The sequence below is a fragment of the Ailuropoda melanoleuca genome, chromosome 5 (assembly GCF_002007445.2).
Source record: "Ailuropoda melanoleuca isolate Jingjing chromosome 5, ASM200744v2, whole genome shotgun sequence".
Taxonomy (NCBI): Eukaryota; Metazoa; Chordata; class Mammalia; order Carnivora; family Ursidae; genus Ailuropoda; species Ailuropoda melanoleuca.
The window spans coordinates 36,561,825-36,588,087 of NC_048222.1; the positions used below are offsets into that span (position 1 = coordinate 36,561,825).

The 26,263-nt window shown below is 37.0% G+C and overlaps 1 protein-coding gene across 11 annotated transcripts in view; it reads left to right on the forward strand.

The window, feature by feature from the left end:
* The window catches only part of MYO9A (myosin IXA), a 307,312-nt gene that overhangs the window by 265,218 nt on the left and 15,831 nt on the right, over positions 1-26,263 (forward strand). Inside the window, exon 42 of one of the 11 annotated variants that reach the window (XM_034660732.1) lies at positions 3,194-4,429. The exons of the other annotated variants lie outside the window; for them this stretch is intronic. Within the exon in view, the coding sequence (XP_034516623.1) occupies positions 3,194-3,199 (6 nt within the window). The 3' untranslated portion in view covers positions 3,200-4,429. Of the gene's footprint in view, positions 1-3,193; positions 4,430-26,263 lie in introns of those variants that run through there. 11 annotated transcript variants of the gene reach the window in all.

A 26,263-nucleotide genomic window follows, 5' to 3' on the forward strand; every position in this document is an offset into this window, starting at 1 on the left:
TAGGTTTATGGAGCATAATCCTTGACTAGGATACTCCCAGACTAGGATTTCAGAGTATGATATGCTCGTAGTCTCATCCAGTTACGCCTTTCCTGTAACAAATGGTTTTTTATTTATTTATGGTATAATTCTAGGCATAAATGTTGATTTAGCACTATTTGAGCTAATATAATATGAAGAATATCATTTGAAATAAATTTTATTAATCTATAAAACCTTCACAAATTATCCTCTTGAAAAATGTTATACACAAAGATTTCCATAGCTAAACAAAGTTTGGGATATAATATGTAGCACTTCCAAAACTTTGACCATGAATGCTTTTCTTCATAACATATCTAGTTGAACAAGCATTCTAAGAAAAGCATTTTAAAAAAATTCTAATTTTTTAAATATATCAGTTGCTACTTTTATTCACTTAGTTTGGAATTTATAAATTGCTCTGAGTCTTTTCAAGATTTTACTGCTGTGCTTATAGTGGCAATTCTTGTGAATTTTGCATGTTGTAGGCTTATTAAGAACTTGTTTGCATGCCTTTGTTAGAAATGAGCATACCTTCAATTCTGTATTAATGTGGATAAGTAGATCTGCGGGGTTAAGCTTTGCAATTGACTGCACTAAGAAGATGCTAGAAATGTCCCTCCAAAAGTTAAGTATTAATAATTGGAAAGCCAAGAATCAGTTGAAAAGTGGCAGCTCATCATTAGTTTTTGATGAAACTAATGAGGTACTACTATACGTGGGCTAACTGAACATTAAAAAAAAAAAACCTGCAAAAATAAATAAATAAAAAATAAAAGACACCATCAAGAAAGTGAGAAGAAAATCCACAAAAGAAAAAAAAAAAAGTGGCAGCTCTAAATAGCTCCAAAGGAGAGAGGTATTACAAGTGTGGATTTGCGGGGCGCCTGGGTGGCTTTAGTCGTTAAGCATCTGCCTTCGGCTCAGGGCGTGATCCTGGCATTCTGGGATCGAGACCCGCATCGGGCTCCTCCGCTGGGAGCCTGCTTCTTCCTCTCCCACTCCCCCTGCTAGTGTTCCCTCTCTCGCTGGCTGTCTCTCTCTCTGTCAAATAAATAAATAAAATCTTTAAAAAAAACAAAAACAAAACAAGTGTGGATTTGCTTGACTCTAGCAAAGGGTTTCATCATTTCCTTAGGTTAATGTATGGTATCTAAGTCTACCATTGACATTCAGGAGACTTGATTTAATAGGAATCAAATTCAGAGAGTGAAGATTTTCTCAAATTATAGAAGCATTCTTATTGTGTCTAGTACTGACCTGCAGGTCTTTTTGTAGTGTTATCTTTTTTTTTTAAGATATAATTGACATCTAACATTGTGTTAGCTTTAGACATAAAACATAATGATTTGCTATGTGTATATATAGCAAAATGGTTACCACAATAAATTTGGGTAACGTCGCCACACAGAGTTATAATTTTTTTTTCTCGTGGTAAGAACTTGTAGTGTTATCTTTGATAACACCGTAACCAGAAGAATCCTACTCTTTCTATTTCTCCCTTACCCTTTTTCAGAGATCGTTATAGTATGCAAGAGGGGTTACCTACAACTGCATGCAGTAAATGTGCAAGGCCAGTGGCAAGGAGGATTAGGCACAGGACCTTTTTGGAAGAGTAGGCAAAAGGGGAACAGTATTTGTGTTCTTTGTGTATTTGTGAAAGAAGCACCTCTTTCAAAGCCTTGGAATCGTCTTATTCTCTTAGATGGGGACAAATAAGAAGAAAAATTATGTAGGGAATTCTTATAGACACAATTGCATAGGAGTAGAAGTAGTACAGTAATATCTGAGAAAGGAACTTAACCCTTTTCAGGAAGCCTAACAATTAGGTTTGAAGAATAAAAGGCAGAAGATAGGAAGTGAGAAAATATTAAGGATTATTGTGGTTTGGGGATGATAGGCTCTGTGGCAGTGATGAGAAAGTGAAGAGCTTACGAACAGTAGAGTGATCCTGGGAGGTTGTATGTTTAGAGAATAAAAAGTACAAAATGCTAGACAAAAATGATTGCTGTTGGCTTCCTATGTAATTTTTGCTGCTACAAGGAGATGTCATGATTTTGACATTGCAGACTCTTTTTTTTTTTTTAAAGGTTTTATGTATTTATCAGAGAGAGAGCATAAGCAGGGGGAGTGGCAGGTAGAGGGAGAAGCATGCTCCCTGCTGAGCAAGGAGCCCAATGCAGAACTCGATCCAACAACCCTGGGATCATGACATAGGCTGAAGGCAGACGCTTCATCGTCTGAGCCACCCAGGTGTCCCATTGCAGACCCTTTTAAAATGGGCTTGGAGATATAACATAACCCCTGCCAGGAATCCACAGTCTACTACACGTTGGGAGCCACTACTCTACAGTACTATACTACTACTGGCTCACTGCATTGTACAGAAATATTTGATGTGGATGATTCCTTTTCATGTGCAAGACATAAATACAAACACATGCTGGCTGTGTTTAAAGTATTTACTAATTCTCATTATCTGATGAGCCATAATTACAAGCATTGGAATTTTTTTTTATCAAGCTTAGTAACCTAATTATAACACCATGCAAAACAACCAGTATTCTAGAAAGCCTTGGATATAGGACCTGTCCCTAATCAGGAAAGCAGGCTCCTCAAGAGGAGGTCTGATAATTCAATTCCTTGCTTCCTATTTTTGTGACTTAACAAAAGACACAATAGTGATCTTCTGTCTTGGCCCAAAGTACTATTTTGGGGTAAAATTTCTTCATAAGGAATCTGAAATTTTTGCTCTAGTTAGTTATATGCAGTCCTGTCTAGGTGATGCATATTTTCTTCTTATATATTCAACCCATGGGCAACCTAGTTGCATATACTTTCCTTGGATCTTCATAAAGTATCATGATTCCCTGGTGAGGGGTAGTACATGTTTTTCCCTACATAGCCATCAGGTTTTTTAAGGGCGACGCAATCCAGTCCTTCATAACCACAAGTATCTCTATCTTCATCTGTCTTTAACTCTTTGGGCTTACTTTGACTCATAGTGTTGAATTTCTTTGTGTCCCATCGATTGTGCCTCGCCATTCCTTTTCACATGTTCCTCCATTGTGACCCTTAAAGCATTTTCAGAAGACATCGAAACACTCTCATAGGCCTTACTCATTTTAACACTTTGGTGTATACCTTCTACTCATATTGTTATCTCTTCAAGCCTTAGGAGAAAATGGAAATGTGGGCCCAACTGAAGATTACCTCAAAGGGTATCTTCATTTAGATCCTCCACAATAAAGCATTTGGTTCCCAATATTTTTGTTACGGTAAGAAGCTTTTTTACAGACTGGTCTCACAGAATAGGGAAGCTTAATACAGAGTCACAGAATTCTGACCCAAATCAAATAATTAAGGATCTTTGTTTTAGAATATCATTCTTAGAAAAAGTAGATAGTAGAATCATATAGACTTTCTCAGGTAACATACGGCAGATTTATATGATTAGATGACTGAATTTGTGGGTGTTAGAATGTTCTAAAAGGAAGGGAGGGAGGGATCACATAGTATTGTGTACTGCATGGTGAGAGTACTCAGGAAGAAGTACTTAATTCTGCCAGTGTACTGGGGAGGCCTGTAGAAGAGGTGACACATGAGCTAGATCTTAAGGGAGGAGTCTGAATTAACCAGATGAAACGCATGTTGGTACAAAACATACCTGGTTTAATTCTGGGAAAAGCTATATAACTAGGAATTGCTGGAAACTTGGATATGTGATTACACAGAAGGGAGGCCTTAAGTTAAAACCAAAATAGGCTTTGTTCTGTAGCATACTGAGACATTAGCAGTGTGGGGCCATGAGGGTAAGCTAGGAGTTATAAGGTCTCACGCCATACATAGTTTAGTACTTAACATAAGTGTTGGTACTTTATATCTTACTTTTACATTTATGGGAATGAGAGGCAGTGTTTGTTTTATTTTTCAACCATTAAATTAAAATTTTCTCCTGGATCTCCTTCAGGTTTCTCAGTAAGTGTTACTAAAGAGTGTATCCTAAGATTTTAGGGCAATCTTCTGGGGTGGAATGGAAATTTTATTTCTAGCCACAGAATGTCCTCCTTTTTAGGGAATAATTGGCACCAGGAAAAGATTGTTTAAAGTGAATGGGCTTAAATAAAATAATTAATGACTGGTCTAATGTGTATATGCAGTTGTTCCTGCTTATCTGTGATTTGCATTTTCCGTGGTTGTTACCCATGGTTAACCATGCTCCAGAAGCAGGTGATCCTCCAGACATATAACAGAAGGTAGTAGTAGCCCAATGCTGCAGTGCCTACATCATTCAACTCACTTTATCTCAGTCACATAGGCATTTTATCATCTCCCGTCATCACAAGAAAATGGGTAAGTAGAGTATAATAAGATATTTTGAGAGAGAGAAAGACCACATTCAGATAACTTTATTACAGTATATTGTTATAATTGTTGTTGGTCACTTATTGTGCCTAATTTATAAATTAAACTTTATTATTGTGTGTATGGGAAAAAATATAGTATATACAGGGTTCAGTATTATCCATGGTTTTAGGCCTCCACTGGTGGCATTGGAATGTATCCCTCACAAATAAGGGGGTACTACTATACGTGTAATTATATATCCACAAAGAGAAAATGTACACTTTTTTGGCTGCCCATGGAATATTCGCAAAATGGGGCCACAACACTTCAGTATCTGGGTAGTGGCCACACAGGTATTTGTTTTATTATCTTTGAAACTGTACTTGTAAATTTTGTATTATCTTTAAGGATAAAATATCTCATAATAAAAGTTAAACAAAATAATAAGTCTTTGGGAAAAAATCAGGCCACAAGAAAAACCTCAAAGACGAAGAGGAAATTATTGAGTAATTTAGAAATTACAATAAAAACACTATCCTGAGTTCCTGGGGTATGTAGCTAAAGTGTTCAAAGGAAGTTTTTTTGCCTTTGAAACTTAACAAGAAAAAATAAACATCTAAATGAAGAAGTTAGAACAACAAAATAAACCTGAGGAAAGGAGAAAGAAGGAAATAAGGTAACAACAGGAAATACATTAGAAACAACAAAAAATGGTGAAACTAATAAAGTTGATTCTCTGAAAAACAAATCATTAGCTAATCTAGCTAATCTTTTGCACACAAAAAATTTAAAGGCAACAGAGTACAGGATGGGCTCCGGATTAGATTTTTGTGTATAAATCCCATCACCAACTTCCTAGCTATTGTGTGATGGACAAGTCATTTAATCTCCATGCCTCAGTTTTCTCATCTATAAATTGGGGTTAATAGTACCAAACTCACAGAGTTAAATGAGTTCATATTCATAAAGTCATAAGGATAGCACTTGACACATTGAATTGTGTGTGTGTTTGTGTGTGTATCATTGAAATACTTGATATATAAATTTAGAACTGTTTCATCTATTACAAGTTAATTGCAAGTTAAAATAGTAGCAAGCATAATTCAGTAGCCCATAAACATAAACCTTGACCAAGTGGGATATAACCTAGGAATGAAAGGGTGATTCTATATTGGGGTAACTGTTAACATAATTCACCATGTTAATTGATCCTGATTAGATATTTAAAAGGCATTTGATATAATTATATAGGTATTATTTTTTTTTTAATTCTTATTAAAATAGGGGTATATCTGTAATTCCTTAGCATGGTAAAATATATCTGTCTCAACCCCAAAGCCACCATATAACTTAGTGGAGAAACACTGGAAGCATTCTGATTAAAATCAGGAAAAGGCAAGGATGTCCATTATCCCCACTGTTATTTGACATTGATTAGAGGTACTAGCTCATGCAACTAGATGATAAAAAGGCATCAGAGGTACAGAACTTAAGAACTGTAATTATCACTATATCTATTCTGATTGTATATAAGACTCAAGAAAACTAAAAAACGATTTACAGATTTTAAGAGAATTCAGTAGAGTGGGCACAGTTAATAGTTAATAACTTTAATATATGCAACCAGTTGGATAATATAATGGAAGAAAAATGCCCATTTGTATTTGTGTGTGCATGTGCCTAATTTATAAATTAAACTTTATTGTAATGTATGTATGGGAAAAAAATAGTATATATAGGGTCCATAAAACCAACATAAAATATCAAGAAAGTCTTAAAACCCCAAGAATTACAAAAGCAGGCTTTAACAATTGCATTTGGAAAGGAAGACTAAATTTTATAGGGGTGTCAGTTCTTTTCTCTTGCAGTTCTGTTGTTGTTCTAATACCCAACAGCACAGAGAAGGGGTATCTTCTTAGACTTTAATTTCAGACTTGTAAGGCTACCATGGGCTTCACTTGGCATCAGAATCACTTAGAAGGATGTGAGACAGGAAGCACAGCATGCCAGCAGACAGCATAAGGTCTTCCTCTTGTGCCAGAGTCCTGTAGCAGTCCATGCTGCCATACAACCATCAAGGACTTAGTTATCTTTAGCTCCCAAGTCACAGCTCAGATGCAAAAAAAAAAAAAAGAGAGATCCAAACCTAGTGAGTGCAGATCCATCTGCCTTGGAAGTTTCATGCCTCCATGGAAATCAGTGTCTTCTGTAAAATTCCATAGACATAGTTTCCAAGATCCCTGCAAGGAATGTGTCTAATTACAATAGACTGTACACTCAGGGAAGTCCAAATAAATGGCTTTTGACCAGATATTTATAATTTATTTATCATTGCTTCTTCTCTAGATGCAGTTTACCAATCAAGGTAATTTTTGCCAGAGGCAATGTATTTAATAACATCATTTTCATGCTGTTACCAGGTTTCCAGGGATCCTGCAGCTAGAACATTGACCAAAGATCAGATTTTCATAAACAAGGAAGGAGGCTTATCTTTTTTAAGTTTTAATTTTAATCCAGTGCTCATCATGATAAGTGCACTCCTTAACCCCCATCACCTATTTCACCCATTCCTCCCACACACTTCCCTTCTGGTAACCATCAGTTTGTTCTTTAGTTAAGAGTCTGTTTCTTGGTTTGTCTCTCTCTTTTCCCCTTTGCTAGTTTATTTTGTTTCTTAAATTGCACATGAGTGAAATCATTTGGTATTTGTCTTTCTCTGACTTACTTCATTTGCATTATATTCTCTAGCTCCATCCAAGTCATTGCAAATGGCTAGAGTTCATTCTTTTTAATGGTTAAATATTCCATTGTATTTATATACCACATCTTCCTTATCCATTCATCAGTCAGTGGATACTTGGACTGCTTCCATATCTGGGCTATTGGAAATAATGATGCTATAAACATTGGGATGCATGTTTCCTGTTGAATTAGTGTTTCCATATTCTTTGGGTAAATACCCAGTAATGTGATTGCTGGATTATAGGGTAGCTCTATTTTTAAGTTATTGAGGAACCCGTATACCGTTTTCCACAGTGGTTATACTACACCAGTTTGTAATCCCACCAACACTGCATGAGGATTCCTTTTGCTCCACATCCTTGCCAACACCTGTTTCTTGTGTTTTTGAGTTTAGCTGTACTGACAGGTTTGAGATGATATCTCATTTGTAGTTTTGATTTGCATTTCCCTGATGATAAGTGATGATGTGCATCTTCTCATTGTGTCTGTTGGCCATCTGTCTGTCTTCTTTGAAGAAATGTCTGTTCGTGTGTTCTTCCCATTTTTTAATTGGATTCTTTGTTTTTTGGGTATTTAGTTGTACTAAGTTCTTTTTTTTAATTGTATAAGTTCTATATATATTTTAGATACTAACCCTTTATCAGGTATGTCATTGCAAATATCTCTTTCCATTCCATAGGTTGCCTTTTAGATTTATTGATTGTTTCCTCCACTGTGCAGAAGCTTTTTATTTTGATGAAGTACCAATAGTTTATTTTTGCTCTTGTTTCCTTGCCACAGGAGACATATCTAGGAAGACGTTACTATGGTGATGTCAGAGAGGTTAAGGTCTGTGTTGTCCTCTAGGATTCTTACAGTTTCAGGTCTCACTTGTAGGTTTTCAGTCCATTTTGAATTTATTTTTGTGTATGGTGTAAGAAGGTGGTTCAGTTTCATTCTTTTGCATGTTGCTGTCCAGTTTTCCCAACACCATTTGGTGAAGAGACTGTCTTTTTCCCACCGAATATTATTTCCTGCTTTGTTGAAGATTGATTGATCCATATGGTTGTGGTTTTTTTCTGGATTTTCTTGATTGATTTTATGTGTCTGTTTTTGTGACAGTACCATACTGTTTTGATTACTATAGTTCTGTAATATAACTTGAAGTCCAGAATTGTGGTGCCTCCTGCTTTTCTTTTCTTTTTCAGGATTGCTTTGGCTATTCAGGGTCTTTGTGCTTCCATACAAATTTTAGGATTCTTTGTTCTAGTTCTGTGAAAAATGCTATTGGTATTTTGGTAGGGATTGCATTAAATGTGTAGATTACTTTGGGTAGTGTTAACAATTTAACAATATTTGTTCTTACAATCCATGAGCATGGAATATCTTTCCAGTTCTTTGTGTCATCTTGCATTTCTTTAATCAGTGTTTTATAATTTTCATAGTACAAGATCTTTCACATCTTTAGTTAGGTTTATTCTTAGGTATCTTACTATTTTTGGTGCAATTGTAAATGGGATTATTTTCTTAATTTCTCTTTCTGCTCCATTATTGGTGTATAGAAATACAACAGATTTCTGTACATTGATTTTGTATCCTGTGACTTCACTGAATTTGTTTATCAGTTCTAGCAGTTTTTTGGTGGAGTCTTTGGGGTTTTCTATATTTAATATCATGTCACGTGCAAATAGTGAAAGTTACTTCTTCCTTTAGCATACCTTTTATATATTTTTGTTGTCTGATTGCTGTGGCTAGCTAGGACTTCCATTACTTTGTTGAATGAAAGTGGTGAGAGTGGACATTCTTCCCTTGTTCCTGATCTTAGGGAAAGGCTCTCAGTTTTTCCCCATTGAGTATGATGTTAGCTGTGGGTTCTTTATATATGGCCTTTTTTATGTTGAGGTATATATACCCGCTAAACCTACTTTGTTGAGGGTTTCTCTCATGAGTGGATGTTGTACTTTGTCAAGTGCTTTTTCTGCATCTATTGATCTAGTTAACAGGACTGTGATATTAGTTTCAGGTGTACAATATAGTGATTCAGCACTTCTATACATCACCTGGTGCTCATCAGAATAAATATACTTGTTGAGGCTTGTTTTGTGGCTAATATGTGATCTATTCTGGAGAACGTTCCATGTGCTCTTGAAAAGAATGTGTTTTCTTCTGTTTTTGGATGGAATATTCTGAATATATCTGTTAAATCCATTTGTTCCAGTGTGTCATTCAAAGCCATTGTTTCCTTGTTGTTTTTCTGTTTTAGGTAATCTGTCCATTGATGCAAGTGGGGTGTTAAAGTCCCTTACTATTATCGTATTAGTATCTATTAATTCCTTTATGTTTGTTATTCACAGCTTTATGCATTTGGGTGCTCCTGTGTTGGGTGCATAAATATTTACAATTGTTTTATCTTCTTTTTGGATTATCCCCTTTATTATTATATAGTGTCCTTCTTTGTTTCTTGTTACCATCTTTGTTTTAAAGTCTGTTTTGCCTGGTTTAAGTATTGCTACTTCTTTTGACATCCATTTGCACAATAGATGTTTCTCTATCCCCTCACTTTCAATCTGCAGGTGTCTTTAGATCTAAAATGAGTCTCTTGTATGCAGCATAGAGATAAGTCTTGTTTTTTTTTTTATGCATTCCCTCACCTTATGTCTTTTGATTGGAGCAGTTAGTCCATTTACATTCGAAGTAATTATAGATAGATATGTGTATATTGCCATCTTATTGTTTAGTGGTTATTTCTGAAGGTTTTCTCTGATCCTTGTCTTTCTCTCTTTCATGATTTGCTGATTTTCTTTAGTGATATATTTGGATTTTTTTCTCTTTATTCTTTGCATGTTTGTTGTTTTTGATTTGTCATTACCATTAGGTGTGTATATAACCTCTTCTTCATATAAGTTGATGGTCGTTTAAGTTTGAACCCATTCTTTACTCCTCCTCATGTTTTAGGTATATGGTGTCATATTTTATATCCTTTTATTTTGTGAGTTCCTTGACTGATTTTTTTTTAAAGATTTTATTTATTTATTTGACAGAGAGACAGCCAGCGAGAGAGGGAACACAAGCAGGGGGAGTGGGAGAGGAAGAAGCAGGCTCCCAGCGGAGGAGCCCGATGCGGGTCTCGATCCCAGGACTCTGGGATCACATCCTGAGCCGAAGGCAGATACTTAACAACTGAGCCACCCAGGCACCCCTCCTTGACTGATTTTTTAAAGAAATATTCATTTTTAGTGCTTTTATGTTTCTTGCCTTCACACTGTCCTTTTTTGTCTTTCCTTTCCAGTCAAAGTGTCCCCTTTAATATTTCTTGTGGGGCTGGTTTAGTGGTCAAGAACGGCTTTAGTTTTTGTTTGTCCAGGAAACTCTCTATCTCTCCTTGTATTGTAAATGATAGCCTTGCTGGATAGAGTATTCTTGGCTGCAGGTTCTTCCCATTCAGCACTTTGAATATATTATGCCACTCCTTTCTGGCTTGGAGTTTCTGCTGAAAAAGTCGCTGATAGCCTTAGAGGGGTTTCCTTTGTATGTAACTGTCTTCTTTTGTCTTGCTACTTTTAATATTTTTTCTTTATCACTATATTTTGCCATTTTAATTACAAAATGTCTTGGTGTGGATCTGCTTTAATTGATTTTGTAGGGGGTTCTCTGTGCCTCCTGGATCTGTATATCTGTTTCCTTCCCCAGATTAGCCAACTTTTCAGCTGTTGTTTCTTAAAGTTTTGTGCCCTCTTTTCTCTCTCTTCTTTTCCTGGGACTGCAGAAGTTATTACATTTGATGGAGTCATTGATTTCCATAAGTCTGTTCTTCTTTTGCATAATTCTTTTTCTCTCTTTTGATCAGCTTGGTTACCTTACGTTACTCTGTTTTCTGGGTTATTAATTTGTTCCTCTGCTTCTTCCAGTCTTCTGTTCTTTCCATCAGGTGTATATCTGATTTCATTTATTGAGCCTTTTATCTCTATATGTTATTCCTTATCTCTGTGTTAATGGTCTCACTGGTGTTCTCCATTCCTTTCTCAAGTCCCGTGAGTATCCTTATGATCATTACTTTAAATTCTCCATCAAGGGGTACCTGAGTAGCTCAGCAGGTTAAGCATCCAACTTTTGATCTCAGAGTTGTGAGCTCAAGCCCTGTGTTGGTTTTGGAGCCCAGCATGGAACCTACTTAAAAAAAAATAAAAATAAAAATAAATTCTCCATCAAGCATGTTAGTCACATCTGCTTCACTTAGATCTCTGGCAGTGGCCTTGTCCTGTTCTTTCATTTGGACAAATTCTTCTGTCTTCTCATTTTGTCTAAGTTTCTGTGCCTGTTTCTGTGCATTAGAAAAGTCAGCTATGTCTCCTATGCTTGAGGGTAATGGCTTTATGAGGAAGAGGTCCTTTAGTGCCCTGCAGTATAGTATCCCCTGTTCCCCAGGACCTGGTGCTTCCAGGAGTGTCTCCAATGTGTGCTGCATGCCCTCTGTTATTGTGTCCTGGCTGCTTTATCCTTTAGGCCAGTTGCCTACAGAGGCTATGTTTGCCTGTTGTGGGCAGTATTTGGTCCTTGACCTGAATATGTTATGTTTTAACTAGGTGTACTCTGGTCTGCTCATGAAATGAGATGTGTAGCCACCACCACTGGAACCAAGGCGTTGCAAAACTCCCGGGTCAGGAGATGCAGTATTGACAGGGCTTTGGGTCAGTCTTCTGGGTGGGGGAGGCCTACTGTGCTGGAACTGAGGCACACGTGACTAGGAAGGGCAGTTTTCTAGAACATGGAATGCGGGGACAGGGGAGAGGGGACTTGGTGTAAGCAAGTTAGGTAGTAAGTGTCAGTGCTGTGCTGATTCTTGCAAGTTGCCCCGTGCTTATGTTGAGGGGTAGGGGAGGCAAATGGCATCTGCCAGTTCCTTTGTTCCTAGAGGGGTCTCTCTGAGATTGCTGCCCCTCTAGGACATGCTCAGAAACGAACAACTAACCTCCCCACTGTGTGCCCTAGGCACTCTTCAGATTGCTCTCCCCACTGTATGTTCATGGGCTGTTTGACCTGTCTTTTCTGCAAGTATACCCCCAGTGTCTTCAAAGTTCTCCCACAGGCAAGCATGCTGACCTTTAAAACCAGGCGTTAAGCCTCGCTCGGTTGCCAGAACTCTTAAAACTCTGGCCCTTTCTCTTTACAGGCCAGTTGCTATGGGAATCATTTTCCCTGTGCACTCTCCTGTGCGTTAGTCTGTCTCTCACCCTTCTTCACGACCTCAGATCCTCCCCACTGCAATAGCCACAATCCACTTCTCTCCCAAGTTGTGTTTCCCACACTTCCTAACTCCTTCAGTGTGGCCTCTTCTCTTCCTGTGGAATTTGTTCTGCCAGTCTTTAGGTCAATTTCTGGGGTGTTTAGGATGATTTGATAGTTGTCTAGTTGTATTTGTGGGATGAAGCAAGCCTAGGGTCCTTCTGCTTTGCTGCCATCTTCCCTCCAAGGTCAAAGACAGTTTTGTAACCCTTTACCTACAAATGGGATCTCAGTAAAAATAGCAGAATAGTATTTGGCAGGGGGGACTCTTGACAAGTTGATACTAAAATTCATAAGAAAATAAAAATTCGGGAAATCCTTTACAAAGAAAAAGAAAGGATTATAAAATATTAAAGTGAGTGGCATTTTAAAGATATATTATCCGATAAATGGTGAAGGAAAAATAGATAGTAATGTAGGAAAAAAACAAGAATTAAAATATTGATCCAAGTGAATCAAAGACTAAAAAATACAAAATGAAAGTATTAAAAGTATAGCTCAGGCATTCTAGCTTTTCTTTTTTCTTTTTTTTTTTTCTATGCTATACTTTTCTTTCTTTTTTTTTTTTAAATTTTATTTTATTATATTGTGTTAATCACCATACAGTACATCCCCAGATTCCGATGTAAAGTTTGATGCTTCATTAGTTGCGTATAACACCCAGTGCACCATGCAATACGTGCCCTCCTTACTACCCATCACCAGTCTATCCCATTCCCCCACCCCCTCCCCTCTGAAGTCCTCAGTTTGCCTCTCACAGTCCATAGTCTCTCATGTTTCATTCCCCCTTCTGATTACCCCCCTTTTCTTTATCCCTTTCTTCCCCTACCGATCCTCCTAGTTCTTATGTTCCATAGATGAGAGAAATCATATGATAATTGTCTTTCTCTGCTTGACTTATTTCACTTAGCATTATCTCCTCCAGTGCCGTCCATGTTGCAGCAAATGTTGAGAATTCGTTCTTTCTGATAGCTGAGTAATATTCCATTGTATATATGGACCACAGCTTCTTAATCCAGTCATCTGTTGAAGGGCATCTCGGCTCCTTCCATGATTTGGCTATTGTGGACAATGCAGCTATGAACATTGGGGTGCATATGGCCCTTCTCTTTACTACGTCTGTATCTTTGGGGTAAACACCCAGTAGTGCAATGGCTGGGTCATAGGGTAGTTCAATTTTTAACTTTTTAAGGGACCTCCACACTGTTTTCCAGAGTGGCTGTACCAACTTGCATTCCCACCAACAATGTAGGAGGGATCCCCTTTCTCCACATCCTCTCCAACAATTGTTGTTTCTTGCCTTGTCTATCTTTGCCATTCTAACTGGCGTAAGGTGGTATCTCAGTGTGGTTTTGATTTGAATTTCCCTGATGGCTAATGATTTTGAACATTTTTTCATGTGTCTGTTAGCCATTTGTATGTCTTCATTGGAAAAGTGTCTGTTCATATCTTCTGCCCATTTTATGATTTGTTTATTTGTTTCTCGTGTATTGAGTTTGAGAAGTTCTTTGTAGATCTTGGATACCAGTCCTTTATCTGTGGTGTCCTTTGCAAATATATTCTCCCATTCCGTGGGCTGTCTCTTAGTTTTTTTGACTGTTTCCTTGGCTGTGCAGAAGCTCTTTATCCTGATAAAGTCCCATAAGTTCATTTTATCTTTTATTTCTCTTGCCTTTGGAGATGTGTCGTGAAAAAGGTTGCTCTGGCCGATGTCATAGAAGTTGTTGCCTATGTTCTCCTCTAGAATTTTGATGGATTCCTGTCTCACATTGAGGTCTTTCATCCATTTGGAGTTTATTTTTGTGTATGGTGTGAGAGAGTGGTCAAGTTTCATTCTTTTGCATGTAGCTGTCCAATTTTCCCAGCACCATTTATTGAAGAGACTGTCTTTTTTCCACCGGATGTTTTTTCCTGCTTTATCAAAGATTAGTTGCCCAAAGAGCCGAGGGTCCATTTCTGGGTTCTCTATTCTGTTCCATTGGTCGATGTGTCTGTTTTTGTGCCAGTACCATGCTGTCTTTGTGATCACAGCTTTGTAGTACAGCTCGAAATCCGGCATTGTGATGCCCCCAGCTTTGTTTTTCCTTTTCAACAGTTCCTTGGAGATTCGGGGCCTTTTCTGGTTCCATACAAATTTAAGGACTATTTGTTCCAGTTCTTTGAAAAATGTCCTCGGTATTTTGATCGGGATAGCATTGAAAGTGTAGATTGCTCTGGGTAGTATGGACATTTTAACTATGTTAATTCTTCCAATCCATGAGCATGGAATATTTTTCCATCTTTTTATGTCTTCCTCAATATCTTTCAAAAGTGATCTATAGTTTCTAGCATATAGGTCCTTTACGTCTCTGGTTAAGTTAATTCCAAGGTAACGCATGGTTTTTGGTGTTATTGTAAATGGGATGGATTCCCTAATTTCTCTTTCTTCAGTCTCGTTATTCGTGTATAGAAATGCAACTGATTTCTGGGCATTGATTTTGTATCCTGCCACCTTACTGAATTGTTCTATAACTTCTAATAGTTTGGGAGTGGATTCCTTTGGGTTTTCCATATAGAGTATCATGTCATCTGCAAAGAGAGACAGTTTGACTTCTTCTTTGCCGATTTGGATACCTTTGATCCCTTTTTGTCTTCTGATTGCTGTTGCAAGGACTTCTAGTACTATGTTGAATAATAGTGGCGAGAGTGGGCATCCTTGTCGTGTTCCTGATCTTAAGGGAAAGGCTTCCAGCTTTTCCCCATTGAGAATAATGCTTGCAGTAGGCTTTTCATAGATGGCTTTTATGAGATTGAGAAATGTACCCTCTATTCCTACACTCTGAAGGGTTTTAATCAGGAAAGGATGCTGTATTTTGTCAAATGCTTTTTCTGCATCAATTGAGAGGATCATATGGTTCTTGAGTCTTTTCTTGTTGATATGATGTATCACATTGATTGATTTGCGAGTGTTGAACCATGCTTGCATCCCAGGTATGAATCCCACTTGGTCATGATGGATAATCCTTTTAATGTACTGTTGGATTCTATTAGCAAGGATCTTGTTGAGGATTTTGGCATCCATATTCATTAGAGAAATCGGTCTGTAATTCTCCTTTTTGAGGGGGTCTTTGCCTGGTTTGGGGATCAAGGTAATATTAGCCTCATAGAATGAGTTTGGTAGCTTTCCTTCTGTTTCTATTTTTTGAAATAGCTTTAGGAGAATAGGTATTATTTCTTCTTTGAATGTTTGGTAGAATTCCCCAGGAAAACCGTCTGGGCCTGGAGTTTTATTATTTGGAAGGTTGTTTATCACTGACTCAATTTCTTCATAGTTAATTGGCCTATTTAAGAAATCTATTTCTTCCTGTTTCAGTCTTGGTAGTTTATAGGTTTCCAGGAAGGCCTCCATCTCTTCCAGATTGTTTAGTTTTTTGGCATATAGCTGTTGATAAAAGTTTCTAATAATCCTTGCAATTTCAATGGTGCTGGTCGTGACCTCTCCCTTTTCAGTCATAATTTTAATAATCTCAGTCCTTTCTCTTTGTTTTTGGACAAGTTTTGCCAGTGGTCTATCAATTTTATGGATTCTCTCAAAGAACCAGCTTCTAGTCCTGTTGATCTGCTCTACTGTGGTTCTGGTCTCTAATTCATTGATTTCTGCTCTAATCTTGGTCAACTCCTTCCTTGTCAGTGGGTTAGGCCTGTCCCTCTGTTGCTGTTCCAGTTTCTTGAGGTGAGAATATAGAAACTGCATTTTAGATTTTTCTATTCTTTTGAGTGAGGCTTGGATGGNTAGCTTTTCAGAGCTCTCACTGCCCTGCATCCTGCAGTCACTCAAGCACCCCACTCTTTACCTTCACACTGCCAAAATATCCAAGAGGAAGCTTAGTATAGCTGAAAGGGCAGTTATGAAAGAGCCCAAGAGGAGATCAGCAAGGCAGTCAACTAAAACCTTTTCTACACAAGTTGAAACCAAGCTTTGAAAAGTGGCAATAGAGGATCAATCTTTAGGAGAAACAAAGCAAACAAAAGGGAAGGGGGAGCAAAAGGTAAACAGACTGAAGTGACTCCTAACCAAGAAACTGAAAACATCTTCAGAGAACAGAGAAACTGAGGCTAAGTGTGATTAAATTGATACCATTTATCAAGTCAGTGATCCCTGTATTACACTTCTTGTACAATCCAGAATTATGTTTTTATCACGGTTTTGTATATGCGACTTTTTTTAAAGCTCTAAAAAATGTGTTATGGTTTTTTTTTCTTTTATTCCCCCAGCTTTATTGAGCTATAATTGACATAACATTGTGTAAGTTTAAGATGTACAGTGTGATGCTTTGATGATATATGTATATCATCATATAGATCATATCATATATGAAATATTTACCACAATACGGTTAGTTAGCACATCCATCACCCCACATAATTACTTTTTTTTTTTTTTTTGGTGAGAACATTTAATATCTACTCTCTTAGCAACTTTCAAATATACAATATAGTATTGTTAACTATAGTCAGCATGTTGTGTATTATATCCCCATAGTTTATTCATCTTATAACTGGAAGTTTTTACCCTTTGACCGCTATCATCCATTTCCCCTACATCCCTACCCAGCCCCTGGCAACCATCAATCAATCTACTCTGTTTCTATGAGTTCAGTTAAAAATACAATTTTTAAGAAGACAGGCACCTGACTAGGACAGTGTATTTTCAAAACACGTATCTGAAGAAAGATTTGCATGCAAAATATTCAAATAACTAGGAAAATTGCACAATAAGAAAACAGACTCTCCAAATTAAGATAAATAGGGCAATATGCATAGATACCTTACCGAATAATATACATAAATGGGAAATAAGCATGTGTAAATTGCTCAACTTGGGGAATTATTGGAAAATGATACACATTGTTCATTAAGGAAAAGCAAATTAAAACACCAGTGAGATACTCTCTCCATCCATTAGAAGGCTAAATACCAAAACTGGTACAGTACCAGTTCCTGGTTAGGATGTGGGACAAGAAGAAATCTCATTCATTGCTAGCGGGACTACAAGTGGTATAACCTCTTAAGAAGACATCTTGCCAGATTCTTTTGAAGCTAAGCATAGTGTCATCATACGGTATAGCAACTGTGCCCCCAGTGTATTTATGCAACTGGTGTGAAAAACATACATCCACATAAAAACCACTAAGAACATATATAGAGCAGATTTATGAAAAGAAAAGGGGAATCCCACTTCCTTCCATTTTGAAAGTGTGAAATGAAGTGCTAGTTTGTATTTTCTGTACAACGAATGATGGTGAGCATTGAGTAATGCATAGATAGAATTGTCGAATCAATATGTTGTACACTTGAAACTAATATAAAATTATATGTCAATTATACTTCAGAAATAAAAAATTTATCGTTTAAGAGGGTTTCCCTTTCTCCACATCCTTGCCAACACCTGTTGTTTCCTGTATTGTTAATTTTAGCCATTCTGAAAGGTGTGAGGTGATATCTCATTGTAGTTTTGTATTTCCCTGACGATGAGTGATGTCAGTTGAGCATCTTTTCATGTGTCTATTAGCCATCTGTATGTCTTCTTTGGAAAAATGTCTCTTTATGTCTTCTGCCTATTTTTAAGCTGGATTATTTGGTTTTTGGGTGTCAAGTTTTAGAAGTTCTTCATACATTTTCGATATTAACCCTTTGTCAGGTATGTCATTTGCAGATATCTTCTCCCATTCCATAGGTTGCCTTGTAGTTTTCTTGATTGTTTCTTTCGCTATGCAAAAGCATTTTATTTTGATGAAGTCCAATAAAGTTCATTTTTGCTTTTATTTCCCTTGCCTCAAGAGACATACCTACTAAGAAGTTGCTGTGGCTGATGTTAAAAGAGATTGCTGTCTGTGTTCTCTAGGTCTTTAACCCATTTTGAATTTATTTTTGTGTATGGTGTAAGAAAGTGTTCCAGTTTCATTTTCATTCTTTTGTATGTTGCTGTCCAGTTTTCCCAACACCATTTGTTGAGGAAACTCTCTTTTTTCCATCGGATATTCTTCCCTGCTTTGTCGAATATTTACACCATATAGTTGTGGGTCCGTTTCTGGATTTTCTTTTCTGTTCCATTGATCTATGTGTCTGCTTTTATGCCAGTTCCATACCGTCTTGATCGCAACAACTTTGTAATATATCTTGAAGTCTGGAATTGTGATGCCTCCAGCTTTGCTTTTCTTTTTCAAGATTGCTTTGGCTATTTGGGGTCTTTGTGGTTCTATACAAATTTTAGGATTGTTTGTTCTAGCTCTGTGAAAAATGCTATTGGTATTTTGGTAGGGATTGCATTAAATGTGTAGATTGCTTTGGGTAATGTAGACATTTTAACAGTATTTGTTCTTGTAATCCATGCACATGAAATGTTTTTCCATTTCTTTGTGTCAACTTCAATTTCTTTCCTCAGTGTTTTTACACTGTTGGTGGGAATGCAAACTGGTGTAGCCACTCTAGAAGAAAGTATGGAGGTTCCTCAAAAAGTTAAAAATAGAACTACCCAATGATCCAGGAATTGTAGTACTATGTATTTGCCAAAGGATACAAAAATATTGATTCAAAAGGACACATACACCCTGATATTTATAGCAGCATTATCTACGATAGCCAAATTACGGAAAGAGCCCAAATGCTCATCGACTGGTGGATGGATAAAGAACGTATGATGTGTCATATACACACACAATGGAATATTATTCAGCCATAAAACAGAATGCAATCTCGCCATTTGCAATACACGGATGGAGCTAGAAAGTATTATGCTAAGCAAAATAAGTCAGTCAGAGAAAGACAATACCATATGATTTCACTCATATGTGGAATTTAAGAAACAAAACAAATGAACATAGGGCGGAAAAGAGAGGCAAACCAAGAAATAGACTCTTAACCTATAGAGAACAAAATTGATGCTTACTGGAGAGGAGGTGGGGGGGACCGAATAGGTGATGGGTATCAAGGAGGGTACTTGCGTTGAGCACCAGGTGTTGTATGTAAGTGATGAGTCACTAAATTCTATACCTGAAACTATATTACGCTATATTGGGATATAAATAAAAACTTGGGGAAAAAATTAAAAATATATAATTTTTTTTTAATCTCAGAAAATTTTATTGGGCAGTGCTGGACTCAGTGCTTATGTTCACATTTCCCTTTTTTTTAAATAATATTTTTTTATTATATTATGTTAGTCACCATACAGTACATCCCTAGTTTTTGATATAAAATTCCATGATTCATTACTTGCGTATAACACCCAGTGCACCATGCAATACGTGCCCTCCTTAATTCCCATCACCAGTCTATCCCATTCCTCCACCCCTCTCCCCTCTGAAGCCCTCAGTTTGTTTCCCGGAGTCCATAATCTCTCATGGTTCATTCCCCCTTCTGCTTACCCCCATTTCTTCTTCCCTTTCTTCTACCAATCATCCTACTTCTTATGTTCCATACATGAGTGAAACCATATGATAATTGTCTTTCTCTGCTTGACTTATTTCACTTAGCATTATCTCCTCCAAGTCCCGTCCATGTTGCAGCAAATGTTGAGAAATCGTTCTTTTTGATGGCTGAGTAATATTCCATTGTATATATGGACCAAATCTTCTTAATCCAGTCATCTGTTGAAGGGCATCTCGGCTCCTTCCACGATTTAGCTATTGTGGACAATGCTGCTATGAACATTGGGGTGCATATGGCCCTTCTCTTCACTACGTCTGTATCTTTGGGGTAAATACCCAGTAGTGCAATGGCTGGATCATAGGGTAGCTCAATTTTTAACTATTTANGGTAGCTCAATTTTTAACTATTTAAGGGACCTCCACACTGTTTTCCAGAGTGGCTGTACCAACTTGCATTCCCACCAACAATGTAAGAGGGTTCCTTCCCCTTTCTCCACATCCTCTTCAACATTTGTTGTTTCTTGCGTTGTCCATTTTGCCATTCCGACTGGCGTAAGGTAGTATCTCAATGTGGTTTGGATTTTAATTTCCCTGATGGCTGATGATTTTGAACATTTTTTCATGTGTCTGTTAGCCATTTGTATGTCTTCATTGGAAAAGTGTCTGTTCATATCTTCTGCCCATTTTATGATTTGTTTATTTGTTTCTCGTGTATTGAGTTTGAGAAGTTCTTTGTAGATCTTGGATACCAGTCCTTTATCTGTGGTGTCCTTTGCAAATATATTCTCCCATTCCGTGGGCTGTCTCTTAGTTTTTTTGACTGTTTCCTTGGCTGTGCAGAAGCTCTTTATCCTGATAAAGTCCCATAAGTTCATTTTATCTTTTATTTCTCTTGCCTTTGGAGATGTGTCGTGAAAAAGGTTGCTCTGGCCGATGTCATAGAAGTTGTTGCCTATGTTCTCCTCTAGAATTTTGATGGATTCCTGTCTCACATTGAGGTCTTTCATCCATTTGGAGTTTATTTTTGTGTATGGTGTGAGAGAGTGGTCAAGTTTCATTCTTTTGCATGTAGCTGTCCAATTTTCCCAGCACCATTTATTGAAGAGACTGTCTTTTTTCCACCGGATGTTTTTTCCTGCTTTATCAAAGATTAGTTGCCCAAAGAGCCGAGGGTCCATTTCTGGGTTCTCTATTCTGTTCCATTGGTCGATGTGTCTGTTTTTGTGCCAGTACCATGCTGTCTTTGTGATCACAGCTTTGTAGTACAGCTCGAAATCCGGCATTGTGATGCCCCCAGCTTTGTTTTTCCTTTTCAACAGTTCCTTGGAGATTCGGGGCCTTTTCTGGTTCCATACAAATTTAAGGACTATTTGTTCCAGTTCTTTGAAAAATGTCCTCGGTATTTTGATCGGGATAGCATTGAAAGTGTAGATTGCTCTGGGTAGTATGGACATTTTAACTATGTTAATTCTTCCAATCCATGAGCATGGAATATTTTTCCATCTTTTTATGTCTTCCTCAATATCTTTCAAAAGTGATCTATAGTTTCTAGGATATAGGTCCTTTACGTCTCTGGTTAAGTTAATTCCAAGGTAACGTATGGTTTTTGGTGTTATTGTAAATGGGATGGATTCCCTAATTTCTCTTTCTTCAGTCTCGTTATTCGTGTATAGAAATGCAACTGATTTCTGGGCATTGATTTTGTATCCTGCCACCTTACTGAATTGTTCTATAACTTCTAATAGTTTGGGAGTGGATTCCTTTGGGTTTTCCATATAGAGTATCATGTCATCTGCAAAGAGAGACAGTTTGACTTCTTCTTTGCCGATTTGGATACCTTTGATCCCTTTTTGTCTTCTGATTGCTGTTGCAAGGACTTCTAGTACTATGTTGAATAATAGTGGCGAGAGTGGGCATCCTTGTCGTGTTCCTGATCTTAAGGGAAAGGCTTCCAGCTTTTCCCCATTGAGAATAATGCTTGCAGTAGGCTTTTCATAGATGGCTTTTATGAGATTGAGAAATGTACCCTCTATTCCTACACTCTGAAGGGTTTTAATCAGGAAAGGATGCTGTATTTTGTCAAATGCTTTTTCTGCATCAATTGAGAGGATCATATGGTTCTTGAGTCTTTTCTTGTTGATATGATGTATCACATTGATTGATTTGCGAGTGTTGAACCATGCTTGCATCCCAGGTATGAATCCCACTTGGTCATGATGGATAATCCTTTTAATGTACTGTTGGATTCTATTAGCAAGGATCTTGTTGAGGATTTTGGCATCCATATTCATTAGAGAAATCGGTCTGTAATTCTCCTTTTTGAGGGNATATGCCAATAAATTAAACAACGTGGAAGAAATGGATGCCTTACTGGAAACCTATAAACTACCAAGACTGAAACAGGAAGAAATTGATCTTTTAAACAGACCGATTAATTATGAAGAGATTGAAGCAGTGATCAAAAACCTCCCGAAAAACAAGAGTCCAGGCCCAGACGGTTTTCCTGGGGAATTCTACCAAACATTCAAAGAAGAAATAATACCTATTCTCCTAAAGCTATTTCAAAAAATAGAAACAGAAGGAAAGCTACCAAACTCATTCTATGAGGCCAGTATTACCTTGATCCCCAAACCAGGCAAAGACCCCATCAAAAAGGAGAATTACAGACCGATATCTCTGATGAATATGGACGCCAAAGTTCTCAACAAGATCCTAGCTAATAGGATCCAACAGTACATTAAAAGGATGATCTATCATGACCAAGTGGGATTCTTCCCTGGGATGGAAGGGTGGTTCAACATTCGCAAATCGATCAGTATGATAGATCAAATCAACGAGTCAAGAACCATATGATCCTCTCAATAGATGCAGAAAGAGCATTTGACAAAATACAGCATCTTTCCTGATTAAAACACTTCAGAGTGTAGGGACAGAGGGTACATTCCTCAATTTCATAAAAATCATGTATGAAAAGCCTACAGCAAACTATCATTCTTAATGGGGAAAAGCTGGAAGCCTTTCCCTTAGATCAGGAAAATATATAAATTTTTTTAAAAATTGAAAATAGTTAACTCTCTATAATGTCTTAAACTGCTCCCTGATCTGTGAGAATTGTGTGTTTTCTGTGACATTTTTGGTAGTGGTAGTCCAGCTTTTCCTAGTAACTTGGATTGGAAATTTGAATATTATATATGATATTGAAACCTGGATTAGTCAGACTTCAGATCTGCAGGTAATTATAGTAGATATCTTGATTTTAGGAATAATTTATCTCTGATGTTTAAGCTGGAAAATCATTGAATTAAGTTCTCAGAAAAGGACTGCAGTTTGACTTTATATTTGGAATTTGCCTGAAGAATTGTGTATAAATTGTTCATTAAAGTGTGTGATCAATCAAACCAATAAAATCCCTATTATGATAGAAAAATATACCGTAGTCTTGGAGTAGAGAGGTTTTGCTATTATACAAAACCATTAAAAGAAAAGTTGGTAGTTCATCAGCATAGATACAAGTATTACCGTCTGATAGAAATGACCATAAGCAAGGCAAAAGGGAAATGACACATCCTAAGAAAATACCTACAACTCATGTTATAAGGTCTGATTTTCCCTAAATTAATAAGCTCCTCCTATAAATAAATAGGGAAAGACCTCTTACCTAGCGAAAAAAGAGCAAAGGTTTCACCGACCACTGCTTTAAGGTGTTAATTCCTGACTCTTCAGAGAGTCCGTGAGGTCAAATGTATTTTTATTCTAATGCCAGGAAAACATTTGCCTTTTTCACCTGGTTGACTTTTGCATAGATGGGAGAAAACCAATTACGGGTAAAACCACTAAAAGAGAATATGCAAGTGAACATTGCTCTGAAAAAAAAAATTACATTTAAAAGTCATGCCGATTATGAGAAAGTTTGAAAGTACAGAAAAGTATAGAGAATAAAGGATATCATTCCACTCAAACTAATGTTAATAATTTGGTATATTTGCAGATTTAAAAAAAAAAGAACCGTACAGTATACAAATTTATGTCCAATTTTTAACACAATATTAGCAGTTTTCCATTTCCATGTTTCTAAAAGCTGTATGTAATCAACTTTAAAAAGTACTTTCTTTGACCTTGTAAGAGAACTGAGCTGTAGGGGTTTCAACTTTTCCTTCATCTTTGTTTAATGCTGATTAGAACGTAGGCCTGAATAGCCTTTTTGATTTTCTTCACTCTCTTTAAGTAATTCCTAGCTAACCCATGGTGAACTACTTAGTTGGCTAGATGATAGTATGAACACTGAACAAAGGCAACTCTTCTATTGAATACTGGTAAGTGTATAGTAGGAATAAGTTCAGATTTTTCTAGTTCCCTGAGGCATTTATATTACATTATGTTTTAGTCATTCATTTGACTTCATTAAAATAGTCAAAATCAAGATGTCCTAAAATTTATAATGTGATTGTGACCAGTTATAATGGACTCTGTGTTGATACTAACTCCAAATCCTGTTCTCTTCCTCAGTTCCACAGTGCCATCTTCTTCTGAGTCATCCTTTGTTAAATTTGCAGACTGATCTTTTATTTTGAGGGCCTTTTTCTTAATATATCTTTACTTTTTGAACTCAGAACTGAAAGTGGAATAGCAATCTTGTAATCCTCTTGTTATTTTTAATTATCTGTATACTTTAAATCCAATACAAGATTTTCATCCTGCTGTATGTTTTAAAACGCATAAATTTAGACGAGTTAGCCTGAATGCCCTTAGAGCTGCCCTCCACTTTCACCTCACCACCTGGACTATAGATCATCAGTTTCTGTTTCTGAGACAGCATATCTTCCTTCTTTCTTCCCAAAATCAACTCAGAAATCTGTCAGTTTGTTTTCCAAGATATTGGTATATTTGCATAAATAGCTAACTTTGAAAAGGACCTCTTAAAATATCTTTTTTTTAAAGATTTTATTTATTTATTCTTTTTTTTTTAAAGATTTTATTTATTTATTCGACAGAGATAGAGACAGCCAGCGAGAGAGGGAACACAAGCAGGGGGGAGTGGGAGAGGAAGAAGCAGGCTCACAGCAGAAGAGCCTGACGTGGGGCTCGATCCCATAACGCCGGGATCACGCCCTGAGCCGAAGGCAGATGCTCAACCGCTGTGCCACCCAGGCGCCCCTTAAAATATCTTTTTTATTGTGAAATAAAACACAGAAAAAGGACAGAAGCATACATACATATTTTAATGAATTATAAAGGGACTATCTAAATACCACCCTTAGGTCAAGAAATAGAACATTGCCAGCACCCCCGGAGGCTCTCCTCTTTCTCTTTCCAGATACAGTCCCTTCTCTCCCTCCCAAGGTAAACAATAACCTGAGTTTTATGTTAATCACTTACTCTGTTCTATTTGTTGTTGTATGTATCTCTGAACACTATAGTTTTGTTTTGCCTGTTTTGGAGCTTTATAAAAATGGAATCATATAACATGTATTCTTTTATATCTGATCTATTTTACTCAGTGTTATGTGTGTAAGCCTTATCCCTATTTTGGTAGTTAGTTGCAGCTCATTGCTGTTAACTATATAGTATCCTAGTATATATGTATACCACAGTTTATCCATTCTAGTGTTGAAGGACTTTAGGCTTATGTTTTGGGGAATTATGAATAATGCCGTTATGAACATTCTGACACATGTGGTTTTGATGGAGACATGCACATATTTTTGTTAATGATACATAGAAGTGGAATTACTGGGTCACAGATAACATGTATCGTCAACGTTAGTTACATAATAGTGAACTTTTTTTCCAACGTGGTTGTACTATACTGGGAGTGTATGAGGGAGGGTTCCCACTTGTTCTCCTCCACTACATATATAGCCAGATTCCTTCATTTTAGCCATTTTAATGGCTGTGTCAGAGTGGTTTAATTTGCATTTGTGCTGTGACTCTAATGTGCTTAAACACCTTTTCATAAGTTTATTGGCCATTTGGGTATCCTCTTTTGTGAAGGACCTATTCACATCCCTTGCCCATTTTTCTAATTGGGTTATCTGTCTTTGTGTGATCTGTAGGAGTTCTTTATGAATTCTGGTTACTTCTGTTACAGATTTTTTTCTTCCACTCTTAAAGGTATCTTGATTAACAGAGGTTCTTAATTTTAATGTAGTGGAATTTATCAGTCTTTACTTTTAGGGTCATGTGTGAGAATTTTTTTTATTACCTGATAAAGATCATATTTATTACCTTTTAAAAGCTTTATTGTTTTGCCTTTGGTATTTAGGTATCCAGTCCACCTGGAAACAATTTCTGTATGTGCTAAAATGAAGGCAGTGATCTTTATATTTCCACATGGATATCCAGTTTTTCCAGAACCATTTACTTAAAAAATATTCTTGGTGCGCCAGGGTGGTTCAGTCAGTTAAGCGTCCGACTCTTGATTTCAGCTCAGGTCATGATCTCGGGGTTGTCAGATCTAGCCCCACATCAGGCTCCACACCTGG